Source organism: Ailuropoda melanoleuca, chromosome 10 (genome assembly GCF_002007445.2).
Source record: "Ailuropoda melanoleuca isolate Jingjing chromosome 10, ASM200744v2, whole genome shotgun sequence".
Taxonomy (NCBI): domain Eukaryota; kingdom Metazoa; phylum Chordata; class Mammalia; order Carnivora; family Ursidae; genus Ailuropoda; species Ailuropoda melanoleuca.
The window spans coordinates 104,367,032-104,388,194 of NC_048227.1; the positions used below are offsets into that span (position 1 = coordinate 104,367,032).

General features: G+C 36.9%; 1 protein-coding gene across 1 annotated transcript in view; it reads left to right on the plus strand.

Moving 5' to 3' along the window:
* Positions 1 to 384: 384 nt before the first annotated feature.
* PACRG (parkin coregulated) overlaps positions 385 to 21,163 on the plus strand; it is a 505,932-nt gene continuing 485,153 nt past the window's right edge. Inside the window, exon 1 of the mRNA XM_002923978.4 lies at positions 385 to 945. Within this exon, the coding sequence (XP_002924024.4) occupies positions 790 to 945 (156 nt within the window). The 5' untranslated portion in view covers positions 385 to 789. The remainder of the gene's footprint in view (positions 946 to 21,163) is intronic.

Here is a 21,163-nt window from a genome sequence, read left to right on the forward strand (position 1 = left end):
AAGGACAGGCGGACACCGCCGCCCTGACACTGACAGTTGACACCGGCGGACCTGGGGGTCCCTGTCCGCCGAGGCCCGGCGGGGCGGCGCAAAGAGGCTGTACCTGGCAGGCACCCACGTACCTATCATGGTCATTGGGAAGTGGAGGTTGCTGGGCATGCAGGGACCTACGCGCCCACTGGCACCCGCACGTGCCTCCCACCAGTGTGGCTCCGGGGTTCAATCTTCCAGCACTCGCCTCCCCTGTGGCCGGCTGTTGGAATGCGCACGCGCGGACGGCGCGCAGCCAGGGGCCTTCTGGGAGTCGTAGTTTTAGCGAGTAGTTTCTCTTCACCACGCCCCCCGCCCGCCGCCCGCCGTCCGCCGTCCGCCTTCTGCCCTCCGCCTTCCGTCCTCCGCCGTCCGCCGCCCGCTGCCGGCCGGTCGCCGCCCGCGTTCCGCTGGCCGCCTTCCGCCGCCATTCCGGATTCAGGCCCAGGAAACGTACGTCACGGGGAGCCTGGGCCATTCGGCCGCAGTGTTGACGCGTCGCTTAGCAACCAAGAGGCTTACCTTTGGAAGCTTGTTGCGGCTCTTGCCATGGTCCTTCCCTCTTCCCGCCCCTCCCCTCCCTCAACTCCCTTCACCTAGGAGCTTCCAAACATCTGGATCACCCTGGGCACTACGAGGGGTTGAATTTCTACCAGTAACGCGCCTTTTTACATTTTTTCCCGAACTCCTTTTCACATCCGTAAAACCCACTGACTCTTTTACTACACGTTTTATGAGAACAAGACATTCTCTAGGAAGATGGTGGCAGAAAAAGAAACCCTGAGCTTAAACAAATGCCCAGACAAGATGCCGAAGAGGACCAAGCTGCTGGCACAACAGCCGCTCCCGGTGCACCAGCCTCACTCCCTGGTTTCTGAGGGCTTCACAGTCAAAGCCATGATGAAAAACTCAGTCGTAAGTGATCTTCCTGCATTGAATGCACTCGGTCCGAATCAGGGAACACCAGATTATAGATGTTGGCCGGCCCTAAAATGGATTCTGAATCTGCGTCCTGGGTGGTCTTTGGCAAAACTGGCAATTCCTTTGCAGACGGTGCCCAACAGAGTGCGGAGATCCCGGCTAGGTTGTTAGGATCTTGGGCAAGTGAGGTACTATATCCCATTTTTAAGCACTTTCCTAATAACTCATGGTTTCTAGACCACCCCAAATTACTCTTAAACTATTTACACGAAAATAAAAAAGAGCCTCATTACTTATTGATTCCTATGGAGCCCCACTCAGCAAAGGGCCTTCTAGAAGGCGAGTTCTTAGAAATCATAAACTCTTGCAGAATTTGACATGTGCTGATGTACACCTAGAACCATGAACTCATTAAATCATCTATAATAAGAAATCTCATCAATTCAACCTAAGGAATTTTAGAATATCCCTGCATTTACTCTAACAACCCTCTTTCTTACAAAAATAACATCAGCTTGTTAGAGCACTGATAGGCAATTTAATATGAAGTCTATTTCCAGACCTTTTAGATGATAAATTTTAAACAATCCAAGTTTCAGTTCAAGTATTTCTATTACTATATAGTCCGTATTTAATTTCTATTATTTGTGATAGTAAAAATGAAATATTATCAATACTATTGGGGGAAAAAAAGGTTTAAAATGCTCACAAGTGATTTAGCTACATGCATGATAGGTTAAAAAAAAAACTTTCATATTTGTTGAACAGTTAAAATTTGGTATGCTAAACCAGGTTTTACTTGTGACTCACTAAGCAAGCCCATGTCTGGGAATGAGATATTAATAATAAATGCAGCTTTCAAATTGGTATAATTTACACTCTGGGAGCATCTGACTTATTGTATAGTAGCTCATTATGTTAAATGAATAGTATTGCTTTCCAGTATCACAGTATTTCTTTTACATAAATGTTGCAAGCCTAATACCTTGTTCCTAAACCCCATCCTTTACCTACATGAGTGAAACAGATTACCTCTAGATCCCTAAACCAGATTGCCATATTACTACACAAAATGATATTTGGATTATTGGAATGTGTGTCAGTTGGTTTACAATAGTGAAAATTTGTGGATATAGACTAAAACGCCTGCTTGTTGTAGTTGCAATCCTTTTGCATGGTTTTCACATAAATAGGTGGTCATGGGGGTCAAGATGACTCATTTATCAGCAATATAGAATACCATAACCATTCAAGCTAATTACTTGTTTTTTCTTTGACACCATATTTCGAATTATAATCTTGGTCATTTTTTCAATGTTATATTTGTTCACAGACATGCAGAAAATTGGTCAGATTTTCTCTTTTTCTAAATTTATGTTTATAATCATGTATTTTTTTTAACATAGCCTTATACCTAAAGTTATAGTTTCTGGGAAATTAAGTATTCCAGCATTACTAAATGTAGTAGATATGCTTACAAAACTAAAATAACAAAAAACATTGATTGTGAAGCAGCCTTCTTTATAAACAACTTATTTAAGTTAAATATCTCCTTATTTTTGTGTTTTTAGGGAAAGTCTCTTAGTGTAATATCTGTATTTCCATGAAGACCCTCAAAACAGGATGTGTCATTCTTTCACTTCATTTAATGGGAAATTACAATTCATAGATGCAAGCATTATCGTCTCATTCAGTCATTCAATCAGCAACCACATCTCTCTTTCTCTCTCTCTCTTTTTTTTTTTGCCTGGGGGGGCGCGGTTAGCTAAGCTAAGAACTTGCTAACCACAGGCACAGTTCTGAAGATTTGGGATCAGCAAAACAAAGTCCCTGTAAAACTACCACACAATAATGAAGTCTTGATAAAAGAAAGATACTGTTTATACAAAAGAACTTCAGTGGTTTAGGAAATAAAACATTTCCTTTTTATATCCAATATTTACATTTCACCATTTCTGTCTTCAACAGTATAAACCTTTTGGCATTAAAAAGTCAGAATAGCTCTATCTCTTTCTTAAGGTTTATTTCTATTCAGAAAATAATGTGCCAGTCTCCAGCTTATCTTAATTACAATCCCTATCCCAATGCTGACACCCAAATCATTTTTCCAGTGTTGGGGCTCACCTTCAATTGCCTCTTTCAAACACTTCCTAATTAAATGAGTCACCATCCAGTGCTCTTCCACAAAAGACATACACAGCTAAATCCTAAAGAGTTCTGTGGGCACTTTCTGTGTTTCTTTGAGAATGCTCTAGTAACATAAGTAAATACACTTGATCATAAACAGATTTGATCAGATGGGCTGTACAAACAGAAATCCTTATTTAAACAGTCATAAACTATAAGAATAAAAATATTTCTAAAATAATAAGAAACATAAATGGCTAGTTTTTTAAGACCCAGTGTCAAATACTGTTCTTCCTTTACTTCCTTGAAATTGTTGTTGCATTCTTTATGTACACAGGCAAGGAGAAAATTCTTAAAATCAGAGACTAATATTCAAATTCATATTGTTACATTTGCCTAAAAAGACTGATAGGACATACACAATTTGAAGATTTCATAGTCCATTTTCCTTTTAAAGGCCTCATTTCATGGTATTTTAGAACCTATAACCAGAAACCAGTAGCTCAGTGTTGTATTGGCTTAATCTCAACTGACAGTAGATGCTTTCTGTGCTAACGTACTTTACCATAAAGCAAGCTAGGATTTGGACCCAAAGTTGTGATGATACAGAAGTTGACTTCAGCTGAAGCTTTGTACTATAGCTTTCCTTTTCTATAGCTTATAGATGTTTTATGTTCATAGCTTAGGGGAATGGGAGAAATAATTCTTTAATGTTGCTTTACTTATAGAGAGATATTTATATTTATACTTAACAATCATATAGTAATTCAACATATAGTGGTAATGGTCAATTACCATAATTTATAAATATAAATTATGTATTAAGATATTGATTTGGCTGGTTTAACAGAGACCAAATAAGAGTAGTTTAACTAAGATGGAAGTTGTTTCTGTTACATATAAGTCCAAGTTTGTTGGGCACTGCTTGAATATTCTTGCTTTGTATCCTGTAGGATGATCCCCTAGGTCAAGGTGAGCTTACCACCACCAGGGTCAAATCCCTACCCTCGGAAAGAAGGAAAGAAGAAGCAGAGAGCTTTCTTTTAGAGGCAGGACCTAGACACTACACCCCACTTTTATTCACATCCCACTGGCCAGACTTTGGTCATAGGCTTATATTTTCCCTTTTTACAAAAACCTATGAAAAATTGACCCTTAAAGGAACTCCCAGGCCCCCATACCTGTTTCATCAGGAAAGGGGCTACAAAAGTTATATAGGTGCAAAAGAGCATAATCTCTAACACGTACTTCAGGCATAGAGAGAGAAAAATGGGTAAGGAGCAGCCTGCAAGAAGAGGCAGGAAGAAATGGAGGACAAGCAGCTTCATTAGGAATGTAAGTCCCAAAAGTTGCACTTGTCACTCTCACTCAAATCCATTGCCAAAACTTAGTCTTATGACCACATCCAGTTGCAAGAGAGGCTGGGAAATGGAGTCTCTGACTGGTAGCTCTATGTCCAGCTGAAACTTGAGGCATTTTATTACTGTAATAAAGGGAAAAAGGGAAATTGGGGGATGATTAGAAGTGTCCGCCACTGGTGCTAAATATGTTGTATTGCTAGTGAAAAGGAAACAGACAAGTAAAATAATTGCAGTACGTGTAAATATACATCTGTGCTAAGGCTTACAAATATTTACTCAGTATAGTGGAAGTACTAGTGATGAGGGGACCAAGTGATAATAAACCGATTGAGATCCTCATTACCTTCTGTCTGGGTTTTTACAGTCTAATCCAAACTGGTCTCTAGCTTCCATCCACCAATTGGTTGTTTGTTTCAATCATCTATCAGTATTGTTACATTCATCTTTCTAGTACAAAGTTCCCTTCTCATTACTGGTACCTTCACAGGACCAGCAAGGTCTTCTGTGATATAACCCTACCCTAAGGTTTTAATTTCATATTCCCCTAGTCTCACTTCCTTCCACCAGATTAAAACTGTAACTTGTCCTTGTTATGATTTCAGTTACATTGCTCCCTTTGCTTGAATGCCCTCCTCCCTACATATCTGCACACCCACATTCATTCAGAAATTATGTAACGAATATCTACTGATGACTGACTGTGCCAAGCACTGTTTTAGGCACTGGCAATTAAGACGTCTGGAAAAGGCAGAGGTCAAAGAGCTGTCAAGGAGCTTTGATTTTTGTGGCCAGCTAAAATGCCTACTGCTTCAAGAAGACTTCCGTAATTCTCCCTCTTTGTCAACCAAGCTGGAAAGTTATCCTTTGCTCATTGTTTTCTACTGTGTATTATAGTTACTTTGTCTCATGTTTTATCTCCTGTAAATTCCCTGTGAGGGCAGAACCCATGGCTAACCAATTAATTTCATCCTAACCAGCACCTAACTGTGTACTCACTAAGTATCTGTTGAATGAAGGTAAACTACCATTTCTTCCTGTTTCCTCTTCATCTTCTTTCTTGTTGCTGTGATTGTTATATGTCTTTAGTCTTGTGTTTCATTGTTTTTGTTGTTTTTTTTTTTTTACCATCCTCCCCCAATATAGGAGCTCAGAAGATCCCTTTAAAACTCAGCCAGATCAAGGCATTCCTTACTTCAAACCCTTCAATGGCTCCTCATCTCCGAGTGAAAGTTAAAGTTCTTCCCTCCTGTAAGGTCCTAAGTAATCTGGCACCTTTGCTTCTTTATGTATATATTTTAGTGCTTTCTTCCTCACTCATTCTGTTCCATCCACAGTAGCTTCCTTGCAGTTCCTTGAATATGCCAGTTGCCCTTCTGGCTCAGTGCCTTTGCCCTTCCTGTACCCTTTGGCTAAAATGCATTTCCCCTTTACATATCACCAACTCCCGTTCCTTCAGTTTTTTTGTCAAAAATTAACTTTTCAGGGGCGCCTGGGTGGCTCAGTCGTTAAGCGTCTGCCTTCAGCTCAGGACATGATCCCGGCATTCTGGGATCGAGCCCTGCATCAGGCTTCTCCACTGGGAGCCTGCTTCTTCCTCTCCCATTCCCCCTGCTTGTCTTCCCTTTCTCACTGGCTGTCTCTCTCTGTCAAATAAATAAATAAAATCTTTTTTTAAAAAAATTAACTTTTCAGTGAAAGCTTCCCTTGCTGTTTAAAATTTCAGCCTCTTAATAATCTCTTCCATCCCTACTGCGGCACACTCATCTTTCCATTTTGTGTTTCCATAAATACTGACCACCCTCTCATATTAATTTAGTTTATCCTATGTCTTCTTCCAGTACAGAGTAAGCTCCTTGAGGGCAGGGAATATTACTGTTTTACTCACTGCTGCATCTCTAGCTCTAGAAGTGTTCCTGGCACATAAGAGGTGCTATTTTTTTTTTTTTTTTGCTCAAATAGATTAATGAATGACTGTCTTTTGTACTATAACGAGACAATCATCTTTGAATTAGCAGCTTCAAGAAAAATGCTAATGGTTTTATATAAATATAAAGTATAGGAATTAGAATAATTTACAAATGTTTTATGCCATATTTTAATTACCTTATTATAAAAGTTGTACATGCTTATTGTAAAATGTTAAAGTGATATGGTTCTCCTATCTAAAAATTTTAGTTTCCCCCCCAAATCCTCTTAAAATTTTAATGTTCTATTTAAAAGCTTTGCTTTTTCCTGATTCATTTTTGTTTAAGAAGTGGGATAGACAGTTTGATTTTATTTTTTTTTCCAAATGACCAGAGGGTTCTTACATGACCCTTTACATATAGTTAAACTAAAGTATGTAAAATATCTTCCTATTTAATTTGAATGACCTAGCAATGTTTCATGTATATTAAATATAGTAGCTTATTACATGTTTTAACATCTGATAGTCATTTTTATTTCATCTGGGTTTCCAACCCATGTTATGAGGAGGCAAGGCAGATTTTTTTTTCTCCACTTTGCTTATAAATCTCAGACAACTCAATTTTGTTGTTGTGGTTTCAGGACACTTATTAAATGGCAGAGCAAGGAATGGAACTTAGATTTCTAGGTATTTCTGGCTTGGACCAGTTCTCTATTGATCACTTGTCTTTTAGACTTTAGTTGATGCATCATATGTCAACATAAGTGTATCACTTGATGAATATTAAACCAAAGACATTGGTCCAGCACCCAGATCATGAAACATTATTAACACTGAACTCCCTCGGGCCTTTTCCAGTCACTGCCCAAATATACCCCCAAGTTCAATCTTCTGACAACAGATTTGCATTTACATCCATGGAATCCTAAAATCCATAATTATTTTGTGTCTGGCCATTAAATTTCTGTGACTCACCCACTTTATTGCATGTGATTACAGACCCTCCATACTCATTCCTGTGTAGTATTTTTGGGTGTCTATAGAACATTATTTATCTGTTCTTCCACTGATGAGTATTTGTGTGACTTCTAGGTTAGGGCTGTCACAAATAGTGTTACTAGGAAAATTCTAAGACATTTTTTGGAGAAAATATGTATAAATGTCCAAGAATATACTCCTAGAATTTCTGAGTCCTGGGGTATGTATATATTTCCTTCAGTAACTACATCAAAATCATTTTCCAAGTTGATTTTTCATATTTAAATGCTTGCTAGCTCTACATGAGAGTACTATTTGCTCTATCATCTAATTGCTGTTCACTTTAGTATAATACTGTGTGGGTCCATCCTTGTTCTTGCAAATGGCAAGAGTTCATTATTTTTCATGGCTGTGTAATATTCCAACCATATATATATGTATTTATATCTCAGATCTTCTTTATCCATTCATATATCGACAGACACAGGTTGCTTCCATATCTTGGCTATTGCTTTTGTAAATAACACTACAATGAACATACAAGTATATATATCTCTTCAAATCATTTTTTCATTTTCTTTGGATAAATACCTAGAAGTAGAATTGCTAGATCACATGGTAGTTCTAATTTTAATTTTTTGAGAAATCTCCATACTGTTTTCCATAGTGGCTACACCAATTTACATTCCCACCAATAGTGTATGAGGGTTTCCTTTTCTCCACATCTTCCCCAACACTTCCNAGTGGCTACACCAATTTACATTCCCACCAATAGTGTATGAGGGTTTCCTTTTCTCCACATCTTCCCCAACACTTCCCTTTTTTTTTTTTTAAAGATTTTATTTATTTATTTGACAGAGATAGACACAGCCAGCGAGAGAGGGAACACAAGCAGGGGGAGTGGGAGAGGAAGAAGCAGGCTCATAGCGGAAGAGCCTGATGTGGGGCTCAATCCCATAATGCCGGGATCACGCCCTGAGCCGAAGGCAGACGCTTAACCGCTGTGCCACCCAGGCGCCCCACTTCCTTTTTTTTTTTTTGTCTTTTTGATAATAACTGATCTGACAGGTGTGAAGTGATTATTTCATTCTGGTTTTGACTTGCATTTCCCTAGTGATCATTACATTGAGCATAGAACATTGACCATCTTTTCATGTTCCCGTTGGCTATCTGTATGCCTTCTTTGGAAATATGTCCATTCAAGTCCTCTGCCCATCTTTTAGTTGGGTTTTTGTTACTGTTGTTGATATTACGTTGTATAAGTTCTTTATATATTCTGGCTATTATATACCCTCCTTATTTCCTATATGTTTTACAGATATTTTCTGCTAGTCATGGGTCTCCTTTTCATTTTGTTGATGGTTTCCTTTGCTGCATAAATGCTTTTTAGTTTAAGGCAATTCCGTTTGCCTATTTTAGCTTTTGTTGCCCGTACCTGAGAAGACTAGTTCAAAAAATATTGCTAAGACCTATGACAAAGAGCGTATTGCTGTGCTTTCTTCTAGTGATTTTATGATTTAAATTTAAAGTCTTACATTCAAGTCTTTAATCCATTCTTAATTTATTTTTATACATGGTATAAGACAATGGTCCAGTTTCATTTTTTTTGCATGTACTGGTCCAGTTTTCTGAACGCCATTTATTGAAAATACTGTATTTTCTCCATTGTATAGCCTTGCCTTCTTTTTCATAGATTATTTGGCCATATGCATGTGTGTCTATTTCTAGGCTCTTCATTCTATTGCATTGATCTATGTGTGTGTTTTTGTGCCGGTAGCATACTGTTTTGATTACTATAGCTTTGTAGTATTGTTTGAAATCAGGGAGCATGATGCCTCTTGCTTTATTCTTCTTTCTCAAATTGCTGTGCCTATGTGGGGTGTGTTGTGGTTTCATACAAATTTTTGGATTCTTTGTCCTAGTTTTGTGAAAAATACCACTGTGTTTTGTTGGGGATGGCATTGAATCCATAGATTGCTTTGGGTAGGGTGGGCATTTTAACAGTATTCTTCCAATGTGTGAGCACAGTATGTCTTTCAGTTTATTTGTGTCATCTTCAATTTTTTTTTCATCAGTGTCTTATAGGTTTGTTTGTTTGTTTTTTTTAAAGATTTTATTTATTTGAGAGAGAAAGTGATAGCAAGAGAGAGCAGAGCAGGAGGGAAGGACAGAGAGAGAAGCAAGATCCCCACACTTACAGTTTTCAGAGAACAGGTCTTTCGTCTTTTGATTAAATTTATTCCTATGTATTTTATTCTTTTTAATGCAACTGTAGGTGGAACTGTTAATTTCTCTTTTTGATGGCTCGTTATTAGCATATAAAAACATGACCAATTTCTGTTAATTTTGTATCTTGAGACTTATTGAGTTCATTTATTAGTTCTAGTAATTTTTTTGGTGGAATCTTTGTTGTTTTCTATATATAGTATCATGTCATATGCAGTTTCTTTTTCCTTATCAATTCAGATGTCTTTTATTTCTTTTTCTTGGCTCATTGCTCTGGCTAGGACTTCCAAAACTATTTTGAATAAAAATGGTGAAAATAAAGTGGGCATTTTTGTCTTGTTTGTGGTCTTAAAGGAAAGGCTTTCAGCTTTTCACCATTGAATATGATGTTAGCTGTGGGTTTGTCATATATATGGCCTCTATTATGTTGAGGTACATTCCTTATACACTTACTTTGTTGAGAGTTTTTATCATAAATGGATGTTGAATTCTGTCAAATTTTTTTTATATCTATGAATTTAGTTTTGTTAATGTGGTATATCACGTTGATTGATTTGTGCATGTTCAAGCATCCATGCACTACTGGAATAAATCCCACTTGGTTGTGGTGTATGATGCTTTTAATACATTGTTTAATTCAGTTTGCTAATATTTTGTTGAGGATTTTTATATCTATATTCATCAAGGATATTGGCCTAAGATTTTCTTTTTTTGTGGTGTCTTTTTCTGGTTTTGTCATCAGGATAATGCTGGATGTGTAAAATGAGTTTGGAACCATTCCTTTCTCTTTCATTTTTTTTTAATGATTTGAAAAGGATAAGTACTAACTCTTTTTTAAACTTTTGGTAGAATTTACCTATGAAGCTGTCTGGTTCTGGACTCGTTTTTTTGAGAATTTTTAAATCAATGATTCAATTGTATTACTTGTAATGAGTCTATTAAGATTTTCTGTTTCTTCATGATTCAGTCATGGATGATAGTGTGTTTCTCAAAATTTATCTACTAGATTTTACAATTTGTTGGTATATAATTGTTTATAGTAATCTCTTATGATCCTTTGTATTTCTGTGGTATCAGTTACAACTTCTCGATGGGTTTGGCCAGCAAACCCTAAGAGGGCAAATGAAAAGATTACTCCAGACACCCAAGTAGGAGAAAGGAGAGGGCCTGGGGACCAGACGCTCTAGTGGCAAGATGCCTACCTCCATTTTTGTTATGCATGTTATTGTTACAGGGAAGAATCAAGATTAGAAAGGAATGTAAAGTTTCAATAACTAGGGCAGTGACATTTATTGGCATTGTGTGATTAGAACTATCCGTGTCCGTGACCTGCAGGCAGAGAGTATGTGACTGTTAAGGATTTATGTCTATCCTAAGTTAAGCGTCTGTACCCTGGGAGATATAGCACTGGGCCACAATAAGGATCTGGCTGTTTTCAGCCCAGAAACCTAAAAGGAGGCCCAGTTTTCTGGTCACTCCTTCTTTGGTTTTCAGCTAAACTTTCCCAAGGAAGACTGTGTTTGTCATATCTTAGCTAGGCAGGCATTGTGAATTCCCACATTTCCCCTTTTCTTATTCTTTGCAGGTTGGAGGTCTCGCTGCAGTTGTGCCCAGTACAAATCTCGAGTTTCTCCTGTTCAGGAGAGTGCTGTTATTCCGATTTTGCAGACTACAAAGAGAAGCAATAGACCAATGAATAAAATAATGGACAATCCAATGAGTCCCCATTTGGTGTTAGAAAACCAGTTTTTTGGATTTAACTATTGTAGATTGTCAGAGAATACCCCAGGTTTTTTGGTTATGCTCATGTTCATTAATGGTGGTGAGAGAAGATAAAATCTGTTTCTTTAAGTTGGAAATGTCTAAGGTTAAATTGTCATGGAGCCTTGAAGATGTTTCTTAATTGTTTCCCAAACATGTTGAGTACCGTTCCAGTGTAAAAGGGTTACACAAATGACCTTATGGACCCAGTCACAATTAAGATTATGGCGAAAAGCCAGGGCCTCCTGTTTTTTCTTCCAGGTATTCTATTGCTGCTTCCATCAGTTGGAGTCTCCCCAACAATTTTTTATCTGTCATCTGTTGTAATTGAAATTCTTGGGTTACATTATACACAATTTGATCAATATATTGGGCAGTTTGGATGATGTGGGTGAAGGCAGCTACGGCAATGCTAGTGGTTGTCAAAATGAAGATAGCTGCTATAATGCCTGCTACGAGTAGGTCTAGAAACCTCTGTGGCCTTTTTAATTCTCTAAGTGCCTGATTAAGAATGCTGAGTGATTTAGATTCCTCCCAGGGCCTAGTAAGGTTGACAGGGGTAAAAGCAAAAGACTGTCCTTTTTAAAACAAAGATGCGAGTAGCTTTGTGGTAAGTAGTGTTGTAATTACTGAGGCAGGCTGCATAATATGCTTTTCACCTATTGGAGGACTTGATAACATAGAATCCATCCTCCTCAGTTAGGGATATATTGGCTCCAAATAAGAAAACATAAGAGTGTGGTATACAGAGCTGAATGTGATCAGTAAAGTTCTTATGAAAAATCATGGCTACCTGAGAAATTGTAGTATTCTCCGTGCCACACAGAGAGGTGGGGGAAATACCTGTCCTAGCCTCCAGAGGGAAGATCGAATTGGGAGGAGCTCTGAGGAAGCAGAGAGCTAAGGCCTTCTACCCACCAGATTATAGGAGAGGATTGCTCTGTAGATCTAGCCTCCATTGCTAGCTGGATGGATTTTAATCTCTGTCTCATTAGCTATTAACTATCCTCTTGGAATCCAGTTTGTAATAGTATGATTATCTAGATTAAGGATATGGAGATTAAGAGCTCAACATGTCTCCCAAGTTACCTTCTCTGAAGATGGGGTCCATTTAGTACTTTTCTCGCAGCGGGGAAGAGAGGAGAGATTTTATTATTGGTCCAATTGCCATGCCGGGATACTACCAACAGAGATAAAGGTTGAGTCTTTTTGTTGGTGCCTTTAGGCACAAGATGTAACCAAATTTGGGGGGAGACAGTAATGCAAAGAGGATCATACAGAGAAGTGCATATGGGAAGAATTGTGGCATATAAGTTTAAATTATATGGTAAGGGAGCCCAGAAGGAGCCCTTAAACTGAGGTTGGGAAAAGGGGGAGGAGGTTCCTCCTACCCAGTTAGAGTTATTGTTGAACACAGGAAAGGGCACATCAACCCACCTTAAGGGTTTCCAGAAGCAGAGGTTAAGCATGTATGCCCAGTAGTTAGTGGCCATAGCTCCTGGAATGAGACAGAAAAATATACCCACCATGACAGAAGTTGTACTTATCACTGAGACCATGGCCAGGAACATGTTTTCAGGTGTGGGGGCTTATCCTGTGGACTATAGGACTTCTTCAGCTATCTGAGTAGTTTTTTTCGGGTCTCCGCAGGTCATTCCTGTCACTGGCTGTGCTCTCTTTAGCAGGTGATTCAGGTTTTGGGGTTCACTTAACTTCAGCTGACTCATCTATGGGATTGGGTGTGGGCTGTGCCAAGCCATGATATGGCTTGATGTTCTGCACCGGGAGCCAAAGTGGTCCTTCCTTTGAGGAGACACAAGCATATCCTCTTCCCCAAGTGATAAGTTCATGGGGGCCTTCCCATAGACCTGAGTTAGAGTCTTCCCATAAGACTAAAGAAACTGTACCCGGGGATTCTCATGTGAAATGTTTTAATGCGGGGGTTAAAAATTGGTCATTCATTAAAAAGGGTTAGAGTTAAGGATGCCTTATATAATGGTGAGGGAAGGTCTGTATACCTTAGACCTGTATTCCCCCTCTTTTGTTTATTGAACATATTTTTAAGGATGGAGTGTGAATGTTCAATAATGGCTTGTCCTTGTGGGTTATAAGGGATGTCTGTATAATGCCTGATTCCCCAAAGAGTGTAAAAAAAATTTTTAAGGCTGTTTGGTCAAATCTGAGATTATGAATATCTCTCTCAAATATGACATTTTAGTCAAAGCCTTGGTCAAATAACCAATGTTTTCAATGGTGTTCTGTTACAAAGAGAACAGATTGTTACTGAACTTACGCAAATGATTAGGATTGCCATGGAAGAAATACTGAGAGACATTTTGAATTTTGGAGGGTTCAGGTAGAGAGAAAAGTTAAATGCTTTAATTTGTTTTATTTATTTCTGTATATCACTGATGTCTTAAGAGAAAGTCTCCTTAGTCTGGAGGAGCAAATAGAGAACCAGTAATGTTTTAAGTAAGAGTCACAAAAAACTCTAATTATTTTTTCCAATTCACTTAGTCCCATGGTACTATTCTTGTTTATTTTGAATGCAGCTTTAGTTAGTTCTAGAAATTCTTACCCATTTTAGTTTTAATCTTAAAGATATTGAATACCTGTATTTGTCCTTAAAGTCTCTTATGTGAATTTCCTTGAAGATGGAACAATAACTATAAATGACAAAAATTCAGAATAGACACGGTTAAAGATCTGATGAAATGAGAGTTTACAATATAGCAATAATCAAAATATCAAGTGATGACCTTGTATTAAAACATTAAAACTTTAGGAATTGCGTATAACCTCTAGAGTAGTTATAGCATTTACCCAAATATAATGTAAAGCTTATCATTTTTTTAACAATGCTTCCAGAGTAACTGAACATACCAAATAAAAAGGCATAATGATTTAAAGAGACTTCATTTACAATTTAAATCTTGGGAAATTTGTTAAAAAAACAAAAACTCAGTAAGTTTAAGCATATGCCTAAATAAGATTAGGGATTGTCAAACACCTGATAAAGACAAAACATAGAAACTGGTTTTTTTGCACAGACAAAAGAGGAAAAAAAAAACAACTTTGTTTACGCTTTCTTATCAAGAGTAGACCAACAATTCGAGAAAATTTTGACCTTTTAACAGAGAGTAAGCAGATTTTTAATCTTATACCAGTGTAATTTAAAATCCATTCATTTCAATGTTAGCCCATCTTGACCACACCTAAAATCCCTTTCCAAAGATTTCCCAGCACAGACCTTTTACAACTTTTTTTGCATTCAGGTTTTGTCCCAAGCCATTTTTCTCAAACAGCCACCTTATTTAGGACAACATTACCTTCTTTTACCTTCAACAAAAATGCATTCCCATTCCTTATATCTTTCTTGCATATCTTCTACTTTTCTATATAGATAGTTCTTTCCCTTATTCCCATCAGTCTTAATTATGTTTAGCAGAATTTTGCACTCCTATAAACCTTAGTCTTCATAGTGAAACCTAACCAGTAACCAATTGTGAACTGTTACACCAAAATTCTTTAGATGGCAGATTTATGAATTAGTTAAGCGTAAAGATTGTTTACCAACAAACTCAAGTATCCTTAGTTCTTTTGCAATAAGAAGTCAAAAGCAGGAAACTACATCCAGTAATCAATGCTTTAGCACTTCATCCTATCTGGAAAAGACCTAGATATCCAATGAATTTAATCCCATATATCATCCAAGCAAAACTTTAAAATTTCAGGTTACCAAAGACTTTGAAAGCTATCTTAACAATTACCCATGAAAACTTTGAGACAGACAACTAACCGTCATTTTAGTTATCTTTTTACTAACAAATTGGAACAGAGATAATAACATGAGCTTACTTGACCTTTAGCAAACCTGGATAGAATAAAAGTTTTACATTTAGTGTTAATAACTTTAAAGACATGTCTATCTTAATTAAACCAACAAACATAAATTAGTTTAAATAACAAATATGTCTCACCTGGGCCCACTTTTTTAAAAGTCGTCAATCAGTTTGTTCCCATTGTCAATTTTTACCTGAGACACTGGTGGGGAAATCCCAAGAGGGCAGGGTTTTGTTTTGTTTTGTTTTTCCTTTGATGCATAGAAATTTTAAATTTAATTTTAAGTATCTATAGTTACCAAATTCTCTATTTATGGTTTGTATATTTTCTACCTAGTTTCAGAAATATTTTTTCATCCTGATATATTAAAGTTTCTTGCATATGTTTTCTTCTTATGATGTTCCATAGATTATTAATTATTCAGTCACTAATTCATTTTTTAAGATGAGATGTAAGGCTTTAATTTGGTCTGTTCCATCTGGAGAGCCACACATCTAGTACCTTTTATAAATAATAACTGTGGACTCTCTAGTCTGTCTTATTGGTCAATTTATCTATCACTGAGCCAGTATCACATAGTCTTAATTGTTCTAAGTTTATAAATCTTGATATTTGGTAAGGTGAGTTTCACCAATTTGTTTTCATCCTCTTTGACATTCTTGGTCTCTTACCATCTATAGGGATTTTAAGATTAGTTGTCAAGTTTTGTGAAAATCTCTTTTGGGATTTTAACTAGAATGGTATTGAAAGTATAGGAAAATTGGGAGACAATACCAATCTATTCTTAGTTTGCTACGGGTTATTTTTAATACTGAGTATTATTGAATTTTATCAAAGACACTTTCTGCATCTTTTGAAATGATTATAAGGTTTGTAATCCATCAGTCTCTTAATTTAATGTTAATTTAATATTAATTATATGCATAGATGATATTATAATGTTACATCATCCTTACATTCTTGTATGTGATTCAGTCGTGATGTGTTTAGCTTTAAAAAATGAGTGTAAGTCGGGGCGCCTGGGTGGCACAGCGGTTAAGCGTCTGCCTTCGGCTCAGGGCGTGATCCTGGCGTTACGGGATTGAGCCCCACATCAGGCACCTCCACTATGAGCCCGCTTCTTCCTCTCCCACTCCCCCTGCTTGTGTTCCCTCTCTCGCTGGCTATCTCTATCATTGTCAAATAAATAAATAAAACCTTTTTTAAAAAAATGAGTATAAGTCATTGGTATCTCTTTCACTTATCAGGTAGCAAAATTTTTCCCAGTAACCCACCACAATCTTATAAATTATCACCCCAAACTAGGTATTAATGTTGAGGTGGTGTTTTAGGTTAGCTCTGGCTGCCATAGACCAGGGTGGCTTAAACAGCAGAAATACACTTCTCATAGTTGTGGAGTCTGGGAAGTCCAAGATCAAAGTGCTGGCCAATTCAGTTCCTGGTGAGGGCTCCCTACCTGGCCTGCAGATAGTGTGACTTAACATTGTGTCCTCACAGGGCCTTTCCTCAGCACAGGCACACAGAGGGACTCTCTTACTCTTCTTTTAAAACTGCTAATCCAGGGGCACCTGGGTGGCACAGCGGTTGGGCGTCTGCCTTCGGCTCAGGGCGTGATCCCAGCGTTATGGGATCAAGCCCCGCATCGGGCTCCTCTGCTGTGAGCCTGCTTCTTCCTCTCCCACTCCCCCTGCTTGTGTNACCCTCTCTCGCTGGCTGTCTCCTATCTCTGTCAAATAAATAAATAAAAAATCTTAAAAAAAAAAAAAAAAACTGCTAATCCATCCCAAAGGCCCTACTCTCATGATCTCATCTAACCCTAATTGCCTCCCAAAGGCCCAATCTCCAAACACCATCAGTTTGGGATTAGGGCTTCAACATACAAATTATGAGAGACACAAATATTCAGTCCATAACAGTTGGGGATGGGATTGCTGAGTTTGACTCATTTTTGGGGGCTGAAGGAGGGGCCTACCTTCCTGGAGTTCTTTGCTACTAGAACAAAATGATGTTTCTATAAACAGAAAGCTAAAATTTTCCTTTAGGAAGAAAATTAAGTATATGTACTACATTTGTATTATACAAAAAATAATTCATTGAATTTAATGTTTTTCTTTTAACAGTGTGTTTTGGGGGAGTGCCTGGGTGGCTCAGATCATGATCCCAGGGTCCTGGGATTGAGCCCTTTGTCAGGCTCCCCGCTTAGTAGGGAACCTGCTTCTCCCTCTCCCCCTGCCACTCCTCCTTGCTTGTGCTCTCTCTCTCTGTGTCAAATAAGTAAATAAAACCTTAAAAAAAGAAAAATCAATGTACTTTTGAACAATTATTTTAATATGAAAGGGAAAAATTCTTATGTAGAGATTTAAGAAAATACCTAAGAAAAGAAAAAGAAAATAAATATAAAAATCCCTTTCGCTAGAGTTAATCACTCTTGAACTATTCCTGAAAAGCATCTCTACATGCTTTTTGTGTAAAATTAGAATCATATCATACATATGTTATTAATATATTTTAAATTTTGGTAACTGCCATTGTATCCTCATTGCTATTTTATTATTTTTTATTTGATTTACTTATGATTTGTTTGGCTTTTTGTTTCTATCTTCATATATTATCTCCTGAATTTATATGTGAATTCTTCTGGTTTTGATAATAGATTTATTTCTGCTCTTGAATATGATTTTTGTTCTCTTACTCCCCCTTATTAGTTTTCTTTACTAAGGTTTTGATTGGAATATTTATCTCATGTCTTTCTTTTTAATACCTTTATTTTTAATAGAGATTATTATTCTTTTATTAAAAAGGTATGTAATTGTATTTCTATTTTTACTTTCATATAATCGTTATTTATGAGTGATTCTTTTTCCCATTGCTTGGACCTTTATGATCATGTTTTGATTATGATTTTTTTTATTACTGGATTTGTTGCTTGATGGTTATGTAATTTGGTTTCTACGGTTTTAGTTGCTTGGGATTTATTAGTTATCGTTGTGGTTAGAATAAGATATTTTCTGGAACTTTTCTTTGGAAACTTGAAAATAGACATTTTTGTCCATAGTTATTCTGGATTGTTAATTGCAGATAATTTATTTTACTGCGGATTATTACAGAAACCATCTATGTAAACACATTTTTACTATTTGGTAATATAGGTCATGAATAATAAGGCTTAGATCTATCTTAAACAAATCTGAAATAGGCAGATAAAGTTTGGTATTTCCTCCTGTTTCTTTTCTATATCCATATTTAATAGTCCATAAAACAGTAATTTGTCCTAATTTATCTGAGTGGAAGTTTTAAAAACACAACTAATTGCTAAAAATCCATTTGTTAAATGTCCTTGGTTCTTGTGATTTTGATAAGAAGAAAAATGCAAAAGAAAACAACTTACAAACAGGAATTATTAAACAATGGGAAAACTGTATCAAGATGTATTCTTTTGCTTCTCTTTAACCTTACCAGGGGACCTACCAAATTCCTGTTTTAGGAGTTCCCGAAAATGACTTAATGATAGCTAACAATCTTTACTCAAATTTACTTGAAGGACCCAGAATTCTAGAACTTGTCTATAGTCCAATTGTTTTATTTTTGGAAAAAAACACATTTATATTTTCCATATGTATATTTCATATTTTACGGCCTTAAAATGAAAATTTTGAGAGAGAATTCAGGAAGACCTATTGATTTTGCTACTGCTTGATAAGAACCAACTTAAAAATTAAACTGCCGGGGCGCCTGGGTAGCGCAGTTGTGAAGCGGCTGCCTTTGGCTCAGGGCGTGATCCCGGCGTTCTGGGATCGAGCCCCACATCGGGCTCCTCGGCTGGGGGCCTGCTTCTTCCTCTACCACTCCCCTGCTGTGTTCCCTCTCTCGCTGGCTATCTCTCTGTCAAATAAATAAATAAAATATTTTTTAAAAAAATTAAACTGCCACTTTGGAGGGTTGTGCAGACACATCATTGATCACACAGTGACTAAGTACTGGTGAGAAGCATGCCAAGGTTTAATACATGGGGTGACCACTGGTTTTGTAGGAGATAAAAAGTAAGGCAAGAAGAGTTCAGGTTTAATATTTAGCGTCCAAGAATTGAAACTCTAGAGCATTTGTAAGGTACTTCAGTTAGTCTGTGGGAGAGAAGTATTATGTTCAGGGAGAGAGTTATTTTTAAGTTTTCCATATATGTGTAAGAGTCATAGCCTAAAAAAAATTTAAGATATCATTACCTATGAATTTATTACTTACCAAAGTCACTGCCATTTAGGAAAAAGCATGTGAATTTATTATATTATAAAGAATAATTGTGTTGTATAAATAATAATTTATACTTTAGAATTATCCTCCAAAACCAATTCAAGTTAAAGTCATCAATGTAGCATAGGTTAGAGAAAGTAAGACTAGAAAAAATATGATTATATAATAAATGCCAAATAAAATAATGAGTAAAAGATAGATTATGGCTAACTACCTTCCTTTTGTGGTTTTTATTTAGAAGAGAATCCATGGAGAAATATATATCACAGATTATTTTTTCTAAATTAAAGTAGCTATGAATAAATAGTCCCTAAGACAAACAGTAAATTCTTAACCAAATCTTCTGTGTCCTGCACTTTGTATAAAAAAAAAAAATCAGTTATTTTACTGAAACTTTATTTCAAAAACAAGCAGATGACACCCTGGTAAATGCTTTCACATGAATATAAAAAATATTTGAACTTAACCCATATTATATTTTAAAATATTTTAGAATTTATATAATACAGTTATTGTTGAGACAGAAAAGCAAAAATTGTTAACTATTAGTAATTTTACTTTTCATTTATTTTTTTAGAAAAAAGAATCACTTATTTTTTTCCCAAAGTTTTATTCATGTATTTGAGAGAGAAAGAGACAACTCGCAGGAATGCGGGGAGAGGTAGAGGGAAGGAATCTTCAAACAGACTCCCCATTGAGGGCAAAGCTTCACAGGGGGCTTGATCCCATGACCTAAGAGATCATGACCTGAACCAAAGAGTCAGATGCTCAGCGTCTGAGCCACCAAGGTGCCCCAAATATTGGTAATTTTAAGCAATAATGAGGCCTGCCTTTGTGTATGCTTTATATCCCTATGGAATTTTTTGAATAAATGATATATCGTCTTTACTCATGATTGTACTAGATTATACACACATTTATAGTGATTTACATATACAAAATTATCTTCTTTCACTGTTACAAGTAAATAATGAAAATGTTTCAGAAGTTCATTAAATATAACTTTTATAAGATAACGTGGGAAGTATAAATGGCCAATATCTTACAGTTCTTTTTCTCTGTGCTCCTCAATGCTTTGCACAGTGTTCTAGACATTGGAGATACTCAGTTGTTTTTCTTGATTGTTTAATTATAACTTATTTTGTGAAAATAATTACACTTTGAGTGTCTATCTACACCTGTTATACATGCCTTTCAATTCACCACATAGAAAAAAATGTAGGGGATTGATTACTAAGAACTTCTTTTTGGATAGAGGACCCTTCTCTAGATCAAATTTGGCCTCCTGTTTAAATAAAGTAGAAGATAATTTGATTGAGTTAAAACTTGTCAAAACTTGATAAGAACCAGAGGAATAGTGTTTTATTTTTTATTTTTATTTTTTTAAGATTTTATTTATTTATTTATTTGAGAGAGAGAGAGCACAAGCACGGGGAGTGGCAGAGAGAGTAGCAGACACCCCGCTGAGCAGGGAGCCCGATGAGGGTCTCGATCCCAGGGCCCTGGGATCATGACGTGAGCCAAAGGCAGACGCTTAACCAACCGAGCCACCCAGGTGCCCCAGGAGCCATAGCAATAGAGTTTTAGATTAGGACTTAGAAAACCAAAGGAATTAAAAACCTTGGGAGGATCTCAAAGACATGAATCAGCACTACTGTGTGGGATATGTTGGACAAGATTGAAATACCTCCAGTGACTTACATAGTACAAACACCAGGTTTATCCAGAGCTAATGCTGGCAAACCCAAAATCACCCAGTTTC